This window comes from Fringilla coelebs, assembly GCF_963513975.1.
Source record: "Fringilla coelebs genome assembly, contig: SCAFFOLD_64, whole genome shotgun sequence".
Taxonomy (NCBI): domain Eukaryota; kingdom Metazoa; phylum Chordata; class Aves; order Passeriformes; family Fringillidae; genus Fringilla; species Fringilla coelebs.
In genome coordinates this window covers 640,473-654,824 of record NW_028167209.1, presented here as the reverse complement: position 1 = coordinate 654,824, position 14,352 = coordinate 640,473, and the positions used below count along the sequence as shown (strand labels likewise).

General features: G+C 54.4%; 1 protein-coding gene across 1 annotated transcript; it reads right to left on the bottom strand.

Moving 5' to 3' along the window:
* Nucleotides 1–3,791: 3,791 nt before the first annotated feature.
* Nucleotides 3,792–14,111, bottom strand: LOC311166167 (olfactory receptor 14J1-like; the record flags this gene model as incomplete). Its single annotated transcript, XM_084227636.1, has 5 exons — nucleotides 3,792–4,747; nucleotides 6,169–6,236; nucleotides 9,330–9,444; nucleotides 13,466–13,618; nucleotides 14,000–14,111. The coding sequence occupies 5 exons, from the start codon at nucleotides 14,109–14,111 to the stop codon at nucleotides 3,792–3,794; spliced, it is 1,404 nt and encodes a 467-aa protein (XP_084083762.1).
* Between the last annotated feature and the right edge of the window lie 241 nt (nucleotides 14,112–14,352).

Sequence of the window (14,352 nt, the reverse complement as noted above, 5' to 3'; positions counted from 1 at the left end):
ATCCCCACAGCCTGTCCTGTTTCCTTCATCCCTGCACTGCCAGCGACTTTCTGGGACAAGGGAGCTCTGCCCTGGGGATGGAGGGAGGTCCAAGTGCCACCACTGGAGTGGGAACCACAACTCATCAGGTTTGTGTCCTTTGGGGGTCAGGAACTGGTGGGACTCAGAGGCACAGAAAGTTTCTCCTCATGGCCAACAGACCATGGTTGAACAGGACACAATTTAATAACAATCATGCTCTGCCCTGAGCCATGTGCAACATCCCAGCAGCATCTGATGAGTGCACCATCCACAGGTGATTTCCATACTAAAATTAATTATAGACAAACATGGTTTTGCAATAGATATGAACACAATTAAGTTCTTGTATCAGGATGCTCGTCCTGGAGTGGGGGCAAAACAGCTCCAACAATTCCTGATTTGCAAAGCTGTCAGTGTTAGATGGAGAAGGGAGGTCAGGCTGCTTTTGGTGTTGAGGAAATGTTGAAACCAGCCTGACTCATTTCATCTCCTCCTGTCCTGGCTGCTCTCCCCTCTTTCCCCTTCCACCCATTGGCTTTTGTCTCCCACCAGGCCCCCTGGTGAAGAGCCTGGCTCTGTGTTCTCCATCACCTCCTTGCACTGCCAGGCTGGGATGAGGAGCCCCTCAGCCTTCCCTGCTCCGGGCTGGACAAGCCCAGCTCCCTCAGCCTCTGCTCACAGCCCAAGGGCTCCAGCCAAAACTTGCAGGCCCTTCCCAGACCCTGCTCCAGCTGTCAGACATCTTTTCTACCCTGGGCAACCCAACCCAGGCCACAGTGACCTGGAGAATCCATGTCCTTGGTGTCCTGGTCACACAGCCCAGCCCCTTGTGCCCATGTCAGGCTCTGGGGTGGATCCTGTGGAACATCCTTTGGTGGAGGCTGTGGCTCCAGGTGGGCCGGAGGGGATCCCAGGGGACAGGGACCCCACTGGGCATGGACAGCCTTGGACTTGTGGGGAGAAACTGTGAGGGGGATTTGGGGTGGAGTGACCAATGCAGTGACCTCACACAGCCCTGCTGGGATGTCACACAGCCCCCCCTGTGATGTCACAGCCTGCTCTGTGATGTCACAGCCCATTCTCTAATGTCACAGAGCTGGTCTCTGATGTCACGGCAGAGTCTGTGATGTCATAGTCTGCATTGTGATGTCAGACCTCTGCCCTGTGATGTCACAGCCTTCTCTGTGATGTCACAAAAGCAGTCTATGATGCCATGGCTGCTCAATGACCTCACATAACCCACTCTGTGATGTCATAGCCCACTCTGTGACCTCATGTTACCAGATGATCCAGTGTCTCCACCAGGTGAGATCACACCTGGAGCTTGTTCTCCAAACCCCAGGCCTATTGAAACCACACATTGCCCATGGTGTGAGAAGGGGAACTGGAAGTTCTTAAGCCTCAGTGTCCTGCCAGCTCAGCCAGGCCCACTGGAACACTGGGGTCCACGACCACCAGGGACCACCAGTGAGACCCCCAGGACAGAAGGGCATGGGTAAAGGGGAGGGGAAATATGTTAATGATTTTGGGGAAATGATTATCTCATGTGTGAAAAAGAATAAAAAATCACCAACTTTGCAGATGACACCACGCTGGGTGTGAGTGTGGATCTGCTGGAGGGTAGGAGGGCTCTGCACAGGGCCCTGGACAGACTGGATCCAGGGCCCAAATCCAACAAGGTGAGGTTTAACAAGTCCAAGTGCTGGATCCTGCACTTTGGCCACAACAACCCCTGCAGCACTACAGACTGGGGACAGAGTGTCTGGACAGCAGCCAGGCAGAAAGAGACCTGCAGGCACTGATGGACAGCAGGCTGGACATGAGGCAGCAGGGTGCCCAGGTGGCCAAGAAGGCCAATGGCTCCTGGCCTGGATCAGGAATGGTGTGGTCAGCAGGAGCAGGGTGCTGATTCTTCCCCTGTGCTCAGCACTGGTTGGGCAGCACCTCGAGAGCTGTGTCCACTTCTGGCCCCCCAATTTAGGAAGGGCATGCAGGGGCTGGAGTGTTTCCAGAGAAGGGCAACAAGGCTGGGGAGGGGTCTGGAGCACAAGTCCTGTTCAGAGGGGCTGAGGGAGCTGGGGTTGTTTATCCTGGAGTAGAGGAGGCTCAGGGGGACAAGGCAGTGTCAGGGCACAGGTTGGACTTGAGGATCTCCATGGCCTTTTCCAACCTTGCTGATTCTGCGGTTCTCTGAAACCATCCTTGGAGCAGTTGCAGGATGAGCCCTGGGCCTCCTCTTGAGAAGCTCAAGCAGTCCAGGCCCTTCAGCTTCTCCTGCCAGGCCCAAAGCCCATCCTGTCAGTCCTGCAGAGCCTCTGCAGCTCCTCCTCATGGCCCAGAACAGGGAGCCCCAGAGGCAGACACAGCAGCCCAGATGTGCCCCCCTGGCCTGTGGTGCCTCTGGCAAGGGAGCAGCACGAGGCACTGCAGGAGCCTGCAGATAATTCCTGCAGCATTTGCAGGATGATCCTGCTGCCCAAGGGACGTTCCCATGGTGCCAAGTCAGGAACTGCAATGGGGAGTGGGGCCAGAGAGGAAAGGGCAAACAGGGATGGGCTGTTTGCAGGGCAGGGAACAGGGGTGGGCAATAGGAGGAAATCTGTATCAGGAAGAGTAAGGAAAGCAAAGGTGAAGCAAAGGAAATGCTCAGGACAGTTTGGTGGTGGCTGCCAGGCAGCTCTGGCTCTGAGCAGCAGCGTCTGCAGTGGGACAGGAAAGTCCCAGCTGATGGGAACAAACTTTCTGGCTGACTGCAGAGGCCAGGACAAAGCTGAGTGGTTTCCCTGCTGTCCCCCAGCCCTGCCTGGCCCCAGGGCTGATGGCATTTGTGCTCCCTCAGGTTCATGTCCCCACATCAACAGCGTGGGGGTGCTCCCCCTGCTCTGTGCAATGCAAACAGGGGCTGCTGAGCCAGGTCTGCCGTGTCTGTGCCTGCATGGATGGGGCACCTGTGTGAGCTGGGGGAGAGGCCAGGGCTGCAGAGGGGGGATTTTGTTGGCAGCTCCATGAGGACGCTCTGGGATGCTGCCCTGGGCTGTCCATCGCACTGGGGATGGATCAGCCCCTGCTCTGCTGCTCCTTCCTGTCTCCCCCAGGGCCCTCTCAGAGCACCAGCCATGCCGTTTGCCCCCAGCCTGCCCACGGCCACCCTGGGGCTGCTCACGGGGCTTTTCTGTGCTGAGCATTGGCCTGGGCGTGTTCTTGAGAGAGCCTTGGCAAGGGGCCTGGAGCCCCCAGGGCCTGGCCTGAGGTGTCAGCGCTGCCCCAGCAGTGCCCATGGCCTGTCCCTGCTGCAGCCCCGGCACTGCCACCCCAGGACTGTGCCCGGCCCCGAGAGCACTCAGGCCCTACAGCAACACCAGGGCCACCAGGGCAGCGGGGCAGGGCCACGGGAGCAGCACTGGCAACACCAAGTGCTGCTGCTCCTGGGCACAGCTGCTGTGCCAGCCCTGATCTGCCCCCAGCTCTGCACACAGACATTGCTGCTGCAGCTCCAGAGAAGACAACAAAAGGGGCATCTCTGGAGAAGACTTTGCTGGGAGATCCTTTAGTTCATTTAAAGCCACTGAGAGCGCAGCCCCTCATTGACACAGTCTGTGGCCACAGGGAACATGGAGAGAAACAAAATGAGAAATGGCACAAACAATGACATTTCTTTGTGGACAATATTATCAAAGTAAAACACATAAAAAGAACCTCCAAAATGAAACCAACAAGAAGTATCAAAGATGACTTTTATTACAAGTGATTTGCAGAAATTGGCCAGCAGTTTAATGTTTCCAAAACCATCCAGTCATCAGTGACCACATTGCAGCCTTGAGCTCCTGGTTCCTCAGGCTGTAGATGAGGGGGTTCAGGGCTGGAGGCACCACCGAGTATAGAACTGACAGGGCCAGATCCAGGGATGGGGAGGAGATGGAGGAGGGCTTCAGGTAGTAAAATATACCAGTGCTGACAAAGAGGGAAAGCACAGCCAGGTGAGGGAGGCAGGTGGAAAAGGCTTTGTGCCGTCCCTGCTCAGAGGGGATCCTCAGCACGGCCCTGAAGATCTGCACATAGGAGAAAACAATGAACACAAAACAGCCAAAACCCAAACAGGAGCTAAGTGTAATGAGCCCAAGTTTCCTGAGGTTGGAGTGAGAGCAGGAGAGCTTGAGGATTGGTGGGACTTCACAGAAGAACTGTCCCAGGGCATTGCCCTGGCACAGGGGAAGGGTAACTGTATTGACTGTGTGCAGCAGAGCATTGAGAAAGCCACTGGCCCAGGCAGCTGCTGCCATGTGGGCACAAGCTCTGCTGTCCAGGAGGGTCCCGTAGTGCAGGGGTTTGCAGATGGACACGTAGCGGTCGTAGCACATGACAGTGAGAAAGGAAAACTCTGCTGAGATTAAGAATATAAAGAAAAAGAGCTGTGCAGCACATCCTGAGTAGGAGATGGTCCTGGTGTCCCAGAGGGAATTGTGCATGGCTTTGGGGACAGTGGTGCAGATGGAGCCCAGGTCAGTGAGGGCCAGGTTGAGCAGGAAGAAAAACATGGGTGTGTGCCGGTGGTGGCCGCAGGCTACGGCACTGATGATGAGGCCGTTGCCCAGGAGGGCAGCCAGGGAGATGCCCAGCAAGAGGCAGAAGTGCAGGAGCTGCAGCTGCCGTGTGTCTGACAAGGCCAGCAGGAGGAAGTGGCTGATGGAGCTGCTGTTGGATATTTGCTGGGGCTGGGCATTGGGTTCTGCCATGGAGAAAAATTCAGTGAAGAGTTAGAGGGCATACCTGTAACCAAAATCAAAGCCATTTCTCACACACCCTCCCCCAGAAGACACAGACACAGTCTTTAGTGGTTTTGAATTCTGGGGTTTTCTTTTTAAGCTCCCCTCATATCTCTCTTGGTATTCTTCAATATCAGAAACCCTCAGCATTTCTGCTACACTCAGGGACAACAGAGAAAGTTTTGTGAGGCAAAGTGATGAGCGGAGAGTGAGGAGAGATGGTCTGTCATCCCGATCTGTTCAGAGTTTCTCTGGGATTTAACCTTTCTCAGGGGGAGGGTGATCACTTTCCCCGGCTTCCCCTAAAATGTCACCAGGCACTGCTGAGAGCAAATGGATCCACCCCAGCCCAGCCCACATTTGTAACCAAGGACTCACGTTGCTCATTTCACCAACCCAGCAGCATTTTCAGTGTCAGAACACCTCTGCCTTTGCCCATCAATCTTATAACTCAGAGATGCTCTAGGACAGCTTTGCATCCTGGATTGAAGCTCCCTGCTTGGACTGAAATCTCAGAGGGACTTCAAAGTGTCCTTATGATGGCGTTGGATTCAGGGAGATGCAGCTCCTTCCCTGGCTGCACTGACAGCACTGTCCAGAGCCAGGCACTGGGGACAGCGTCACCCTGAGCCAGCTGTGTCCCCTGCCAGAGCCCCCAGGGCCGGGCAGCTGCTCCCAGCCCTGTGCTCAGCAGAGGGAACTGGGCCCAGGGCTGCAGAGCTGCCCCACGGCTCTGCTGCAGCTCTGCCTGCACAGGAGGGGCTGCACGCCTTGGAGCCCCGGCCCTGAGGGCAGAGGCTTGGCTGGGGCCACAGGAGGGAGGGGGCTTGTTCAGAGGGAGGGGCTGCACTGAAGGGATCCTGTGGGCATCTCTAAAATCTCCCTGCCACAGCATTTCTGGGTTTTGTTTTCTCTCATTGCCTCATCTTCTCTCTGCTTCCTGAAAATTTTCCTTCTACAGGTGTTTCCCTGTGCCTGATCTCTCCCTGCCAGCACTCACAGACCCCAAATCTCTGTGCACCCTCCTTGGCCCTACAGAACCCTGCCTGTTTGCAGGGCACTGGCTGGGACAGGTTCTGTTTGCAGCTTGGAGAAAGGACAGCTCAGACTGAGCCTGAGGGGTCCAGCAAAGGGGATGCTGCTGCTGTCCATGGGCAGAGTGGCTGAAAGGACATTAGGGATCTCCTGTGAACCTATTGATCACTGGAAGTAACAGTTTGGATGTATCAGGCACTTGACAAAATTCATAACATCTTTAATATTTATCCCCTCTCCCTACCATTCTCCAATAGTAGGAAACTGAATACAAAGTCTTTGGAAATTCCTTCCTTTTTATCAAAATCCTTGTCTTGGAAATGTTCTCTGACTGGTCAGAAACCCTCACCATGCCAGAGCTTCATGAGCATTTCACCTCCCCTGCACCAGAAATATTCAGAGTTGTACTCACAGAGTCTGCAGGCATTGGGATGTTGCAGCTTTAGGAGATGGCTCCAGGAGCTACAGCTGTGTTGTCCTGCAGCCAGAGGTTCCTGTGCCCAGGGCTGGCAGCGATTGTGCCCCAGGCACTTCTCAGCACCTTCCCAGCCCTGACTGAAGCTCTCTGTGCCTCTGTGCTGTGCCCGGGGTGGCTGCAGGCAGTGCCCCAGCCCTGCTGGGCTGTGCACAGGAGCTGCTCCTGGCCAGAGCTGTCTCTCTGCAGCGCTGCCCTTGCCAGGAGCTGCCTCTGGGCCGGGAGCCCAGCCCAGCTCAGCAGCACAGAAACAGCACAAGGACTTAAATCACCCTCTGGGCCTTTGTTCTGAGGCCCTGAACATCAGCCCCTGAGAGGCAGCTGAAGAAACCTCTCAAGAATTCACAGTCAGAATTGAACTCCAAAGTTTCTTTGACTTTTAATGGGTCCCACTGGGGGACATGACTGAGAAAGTGTCCCCAGGCCCCAGAAAGAGCAGAGAACTGGAGGCAGTGATGGCAGGTGGGGACAAAGAGAAGCCAGGTCTTGGTGCCCCGGGGCACAGCAGGGTCTGTGCCACCAAGGGCTGTGAGGAGACACCTTGTCCTGAGGCACTGGGGCCTCCTGGCACAGCCCCAGGCAGGCTGGGCACTGTCAGCCCCTTGTCCTGCTCTCTGCATCCCCCCCTAGCCCACATGCCAGTGGCCTCAAGGATCTGCTGGAAGGAGTCCCTGGGGAGCCTTGCTCAGGAATGGCCCTGGGGGCTCCTTAATGCTCCCAGGGACTGCAGGGTTTTGAAAGGACTTTGGGGTTTTGCTTTTGCCATGGAGTCTCTGAGAGCTTTGTGCAATCATGGCCTCCAATTATCTGCTGTAATTAGTCCCTGGAGAGCCTTTGTCAGTAACAACACTCAGTGGGGCTCATTAATGCTTCAAGGTACTTGAGTTCTTTAAGGGTACTTGGTGTTTCCCTTTTCATACAGACTCTGTGAGAGGTTTGTGTAATCATGGCCCCAATTATCTGCTTTAACCAGTCCCTGGAGAGTTTTGTACTGACACTCAGTGAGGCTCATTAATACTTTGAGATACTCAGGGGTTTTTAAGGTACTTTGGAATTTCCTTTCCACACTGAGTCTCTGAGAAGTTTTTGTGCAGTCCTGGCCTCCAATTCTGTCCTCCAAGGGTCCATGAGGAGCCTGTGTTGGAGATGGACCTCAGGGGGACCCATGAATGCCTCGAGGCACTTTGGGTGTTTCTTCTGCCTTTGGCTCCTGGAAAGGTTTGTGCAATCTCCTCTCAGGCCCTGAGGTTCCATTAGAATTCAGCAAGTTCTAACAAACCATGGCTGTCGTAGTGAGGGAAGTCTTGGGACTCTTCATGTAACAATCAGCAAGCTCCAACTTTATTGATAGGCACCGGACTTTCATACACAATATGTAATAAGCTCATGCATATTCTGCAAGGTAAACAATCTCTTGGTTATACTACAATATCAGCTCTTCCTCATTCTTGAGAACTTTCATTTCTACTTCTCCCGTCTCATCCTCATTACTGTTATCGTACTACTGCCATGCTCAAGGACACAAGTTCTTGCAGCTGCAGAAAGTCAAATTAGCTGGGTTTGGTACTTTCCCAGTCTTTGGTCAGCTAGTAAGAGAATGTCAAAGTGACCTCTACCCCATAACCATTCCTCCACACATGGCTCTGCCCTGATTTCCCTCTGCTCTCGTGCAGTTCATCAGGAGGGTTTCTCGAGTGGTTTTGGTTCACCAAATTGAGGTTTCTTGGCCAATGTGTCAACTAGTGTGGTGGGTTCAGTTTTGGCTAATTACCAGTGCACTCACTGGAATATACTTGCTCATTTCCTGCTGTGAGATAGGATTAGGAGAAAGGCAAAGTAGGCTCAAAACTTTAAAAGGATATAAAGAAAATGTCGTTAACAGTAGCTAAAAGAAAGAGCAATAAGAATCAGAACAAAACTTTCAGAACACTTGTCCTCTCCCTACAACCTTTTCTTTCTTACTGACAGTGTAAGGAGACAAAAACTTAAAAATTTCAGTCAGTTTACCACCTCTAGAATATTCTTTCTTCAGTTCACTTAGGGAGAGAAGTTCCTCTTGTTAATTGTTGAATTTGCAGGCAACCCCAACAAGGGAAGAGATGAGAATCTTGACTCCATGCTTCAGAAGGCTGATTTATTATTTTATGATATATATTATATTAAAAGATAATTATGCTGAAACTATACTAAAAGAATAGAAGTACGGATTTCATCAGATGGCTAGCAAGGAATAGAAAGGAATGATAATAAAATCTTGTGACTGGCCAGAGAGTCTGAGACAGCTGGACTGTGATTGGCCATTAATTAAAAACAACCACATGAGACCAATCACAGATGCCCCTGTTGCATTCCCCAGCAGCAGATAATCATTGTTTACTTTTAGTTTCTGAGGCCTCTCAGCTTCTCAGGAGAAAAAAATCCGAATGAAAAGATATCTCATAAAATATGTCTGGGACAAGAAAACAGTTCTCTCATGGCTTTTAATGTCCATGAATAGCAGCCACCTGAAAAAAATGGCAATTGTGAAGTCCCTCCCATTTTTAAGCGCTTTTCCCACAGCCGTGTTTATGTGCCATGTCAACTTGTGGGGTATTAGTTTAAAGATGAGCTGTTTAAGAGCAAAGGTCCTCTTCATCTATTTCTGAAATCATTTTCATCTCTGGGAACATAGGTCTTCTTTTCTCCCTGAGGGCACAGGGTCTCATCACTCCGTTCTCTCTCTCTGTTCAAACTTCTCATGGGATCACAGGTACTTCACTTTAGCATGGAGGCCTTTGCTGAACAAGTCATCTCCCCATATTTTTCAATGCATTATACGGAAAAAGAGAGCCTGATGTATCGATTACATCCTTCTCCATAGCTTTACAAGAGGATTCCAGCCCCAAGGTCGAGGCATCTCCTCATCCCTCCCATCTGGGACTCCACTCCCTCTTCACTGACCTCGGTGTTTTCACGTTGCCCCTCTCTGTGCCCGCACTTTGTCCCTTTCTCTCACTCGAGGGAGGATGGAAGCACTGACAGAGTTCATATCTCACCTGGGGCCTGCAGATGGTTCCGTGACCCGGCCGGGCTCGGTCCTTGTGACCGGAGCTGTTTTACGATGGAGGTTTCTGCAGCGGCTGTGCTGGGGCTGTGTCAGGATGGGCCGTGCTGGGGGAGGGCCAGGATTGCAGCAGCCAGGCCAGAACACAGCAGCAGTGTAGCAGACTGCACACAGAGCTAGCTAGAGCTCTGTGGAGGACGGAGACCTAGAGATAAGAAAATGCTAAGTCATAGTAACTAAGCCTGAAGCTCTCTCTCTGGTCCTCCAGGCTAGCTTATCTCTCTGTGACCCTACAGGCCACTTTCCCTAACCCTTACAATTGGTCAGTTCCTGAGCCCTTGTACCCCTATAAAAGAGGCTACTTTAGCCCATTCTGGCAGAAGAGCTGTCGCCGCAACCCTTTGCGGACCCCTCAATAAACCACTGTGGAACCAGCAGAGCCTGCCTTCTCTCTCTCTCTGTGCCTGCCCGAGAAGCCATTGCTAGCCAGAGCGCCTTAGCGAGCTCAGAGCTGAAACTATAAAAGAGCTGAGATCACTAAGAGCTGATAATCACCAAGCTTGCTAAGGTGGCCATGGCTATAGAGCAGCTCAAGTTCCACACACTCAGCATCCAGAAGGCCGAGCTATCCGGCCCAAGACTGTCTGCTCGCCTGGGCAACATCGACCCTGCGGGAAACCAACTATCGGGCTAGAAGCAGCCCCCGTGGCTTTTCACAGCAGCACGGCTGGGGCCGATGGCTTCTCCTCCCCCTGCCCGGGGGTTGTGGGTGAACCCCAGCGGTGGCAGAACCTTGGCCGAGCCGGCCCTGCCCGGGGCTGCTCCTGGGGCCCGGCTGATCCTGGCTTGGCCCAGACTGGCGGCAGGGCAGGGCTCAGCAGTGCTCAGGTGTTGGCTCTGCAGCCATGGCCCAGCCCAGCCTCAGCCCCACAGCCTCCCCTGCCCTGCCCGGCAGCCGATGGGGCCTGGCGGGGTCCCTGGGAAGGGGCCTGGCCCCACGGCAGCCTGGGCTGCCCGGCTGAGACGGGGCAGGGTCAGCCTTGTTACCTCTGTGCCAGCCAGAAGGGAAAGAGACCCTCCAGGGCTTTCTCGTCTTTAACATGTGTCTTCACTGAGCCCTGCACAGTTTCCTTAGTGGTTTAACAGATTGTCAATTCTTAAAGCTAATTACTGATTGGTTTTTTTGTCAGACATGGAGGAAACTGCTTCTCTTGGAACATCACTTCTGTGATGCAAAACCACCAAACAGCACAGAGGAGAGAGCTCCACTGTCCATATGTAGTGGTCATGTGCCCAAGGCCTCAAAACCCCTCCTTGGGAGATCTCTGGGCCCTCTCCAAGGTGTTTCCAAATGAAAACATTCAGCCCATAGTCTAAGAAAATCACCAGAGGACAGAGCCAGCCCACCCTGTCTGTCCTGGCTACATTTTTCTGGGAACAATCCTGGGATATATGGAATTTGGGAGGTCAAATTCTAATTTTGGCCATGGTCCCGGGACAAGAAGGCCAATTCTTTTCCATAGGAATGAAGGAACAGAGCCCCAGTGTGTCAGGGGCAGGTGAGAGGTGACCACCAGAGGCCAAGGACAGCCAGAGCTGGCAGGTTTTTTCTGCAAGATACTTTTGAATATAGGATTTTTTAGGGAAAAGTACCAATTTTGGCAATGGGCATCTGAAAAGTCAGACAGTTCTTTTCCACAACAAGGAAAGCACAGAGCCCCAGTGCTCCAGGAGCTGATGAAAAGCAGCCCTTGACATCCCAAGATCAGCCAGACCTGTCAGGTGGCCCCTGGGAGGCCAAGCCAGCCAGACCTGTTCCATGTTCCCTGGGTTCCATGGGGCCCCACAGTGTCCCATTGGTCCCTTGCTTCCATGAGGCCCTGAGGTGTCAAAATGCCCCCTTGGTGACACGAGACCCTGAAGGGTTGGAATGGTCTCCAAGGTTCCATCAGGCCCACAGAGCCATAATGGTCTCTGGGTCCATGAAGCCCCACTGTGTCACCATGGCCCCTTGGTTCCACGGGCTCCAGTGGTGCCACAATGATCCCCTGGGTTCCATGGGCTCCAGTGGTGCCACAATGATCCCCTGGGTTCCATGGGCTCCAGTGGTGCCACAATGATCCCCTGGGTTCCATGGGCTCCAGTGGTGCCACAATGATCCCCTGGGTTCCAGGGGCTCCAGTGGTGCCACAATGATCCCCTGGGTTCCATGAGGTCCCCACCGTGTCCCAGTGATCTCCATGGGAAGGAAAGAACCCAGCCCCAGTGTTGCAGGGGCAGCCATCAGAGGCCTAGGCCAGCCAGACCTCTCTGTCCTGGTAGCTTTTGTCTGAAAGCAACCCTTGGATAGAGGGAATTTGGGAGGTGGAGCCCCAGTTTCGACCGTTTCTGCATAGATAAGAAGGACAGTTCTTTTCCATAGGAAGGAAAGCAGCCAGCCCCAGTGTTTGGACAGCAGAGGAGAGGCAGCCCCCAGGAGCCCAAGGGCAGCCAGACTTGTCTGTCCTGGCAGCTTTCACCTGGGAGCAATCTTTGGATGTACAGAGTTTTGGAGGTGGAATCCCAGTTTTGGCCATGGTCTACATGGATGGGTTTTTCCCATAGGAAAGTAAAGCACGAAGTTCAAGTGTTTTGGAAGAAGATGAGAGGTGGCCACCCTCAGGCCAAGCCAGCCAGACCTGTCTCTCCAGGTGCCTTTTGTCTAGGGGCTATCCTTGGACATTGGGCATTTTGGAGGTGGAATCTCAGTTTTGGCAGTGGGTGCCTGGACAGGAAGAAGAGTTCTTTTCATTAGGAAGGAAAGCCTCTGTTTCAGAGGCAGATGAGTGCCAGCCCTCAGGAAGCCAAGGCCAGCCAGACTTGTCAGTCCTGGCAGCTTTTGTCTGGGTGCTGCTCGCACGCAGGTGCAGCGGTGCTGCAGCAGCTGTCCCGCACACAGGGAGGGCTCTGGAGCCTCCCCGGGGCCACCAGGGAGCGGAGGAGGGAACGTGCCCAGGGTCTGCTGGGGGGACCCTGGGCTTGGGGGGGATCCTTTGGTCTCTTTGATGGGGGAGGGAGCGGTGCAAATGCTATCAAGATGAGACAGGGATCAGACAGCCCCACGCCAGGCAGCGTTTTCTCCTCTGAGAGCTCCTCTCAGTTGAGAGAGCTGGTGGAGCCTGCAGAGCAAATGAGAGCCGGGAGTGAGGGAAGGGCTGGCTGGGAAGGTGTCAGATAAAGCCCGTGTGGGCATTTCCCTTTCCAAGAGGCTCCTGGGGAGACAAAGGAGACAAGAAGGATGTTGCATCTCGCAACATTTCCTTTTTTCCTTCAGTAGCTCTGTTGCAGTCCCTGCATACAAGAGTTTACTTGATCCCTTTGATGCCAGGCAGCACCAAGAACTTGAACCTTCCTGGAGTCCAGCCCTGCCTGCCCATCATGGAGCAGAGGGAAAAGATGAAGAAACTGGGCAGGGGTTGAGCCAAACTGGCATTTTGCCGCTTCTGATTACCTCCCAGCTTCTGCAGCAGAGCGACAACCCCATCGCTGCAAATCACTTCCTTTTGTAAGGCACACGCTGACCTTGCTGGAAGCACAGGGCTCTTGAAGGGGCTGCTGCAGTTGGCAACAGGAGCTGTGGTTGAATTTTTCACATTGCCTACCCTGCCCTGCCAAATGCCATCAAGCAGCTGAGGAAGGACACAAAAAGATTACTCTGGAGGAAGGGAGAGGAGGAAAGAAATGCTCCAATGATGACGATGACAAAAAAAACCCCAAACTAATTTATTTTGACAGAAATGAAAACCGGCCACCCTCCAGCCCTCCCAGCCTGGCAGGCCGAGCGGTGCCGTTCCCATGGCATGAGGTGCTGGCAGCCTGCAGAGAGCCACGGTCACTCGCAGCAGGCTCCTGTCCCCCTGTCCCGCCATGGCCTGTGCTGGGCCAGGCTGCTGGCTGTGCCCAGAGCCCAAACCTCCCGACCCATTCTCTGTTTTTAGAGAAGGGCAGCGTGGCAGCCCACGTTCCACCTCCTCCGCTTAAGCACGGCACAGCAACCTCCTCAGCAGCTGCAAGAGCGGGATGCCCGTGTGCCCGCTGCCGCCTGCCCGGAGCCCTTCTGCCAGCCGAGCTGTGGAGCCGGGTGCCCACCTCTGGAGAGCTGCTGCCAGGAGAGGAGCCAATCCTGCACCAGGTCCTCGTCCTTCTGGAAGGGGCTGTCCCCGCAGACCGTGGCCCCTGGGGTAGCGCTGGCACTGGACGCGCTCCACGGACGCTGCAGGTCCGGGCACCAGGTGTAATCTTCTTGAGAAAAACAGAGAACAACTGCATGCAAGTCAGTTCAAAACAAGACCTGGAAACAAGAAAAAGCACAAAGCCTGTCAGCATTTCAAGGGCCCGAAGAGGGTCTGACCACTCCATGCAAGAATTAAACCCGTCCACGGTTGGGGAAAATCCCCACCTTTCCAACCTGAAAATCCACCCCTTCCTCAAGGGCCTGCAAAGCAGACCAGCTGGGGCAAGGCTTCCGAACCCGTCCCCCTCCTCTGCCACCCCCAATCCATATGGGTGGATGCTTTTGTCAGGTTGGCTGCCCCGCCTTAGCCCATGCCAGGCTGGCTGGCAGAAGCTGTCAGCAAGGCCAGCAGCTGGCTCCCCTTCCACAGCATCCATCCCCTGTCCCACCAAAAAGCAGCTTGGCAGCCGGCGGAAAAATTAATATTCCCCAGCGCTGCTGAGCGGGGAACCTCCGGCGCGTGGCCAGGCCGAGCCCTGCCCTGCCTGGAAGCACCAGCATCCCCCACCCCTGCGCCGGCTGGGGACTCATCCTGATTTCATCGGGGTGCAGAGCGTGTCCTCCAGGCAGGGGCCGCAGCCAAAGCCAGTCGGCTCTGCCCCGCCAGCGGCCAGCTCCAGCATGGTGCTCCCAGCTCCACGTCGGGCTCCAGAAGAACACGCCAGCTGTGCCTCGGCTTGCGGCGACATCACGATGCCATTGAGCTGCAGGGGGACGTTTCCCCTGTCCCAGGCCGTGGTGC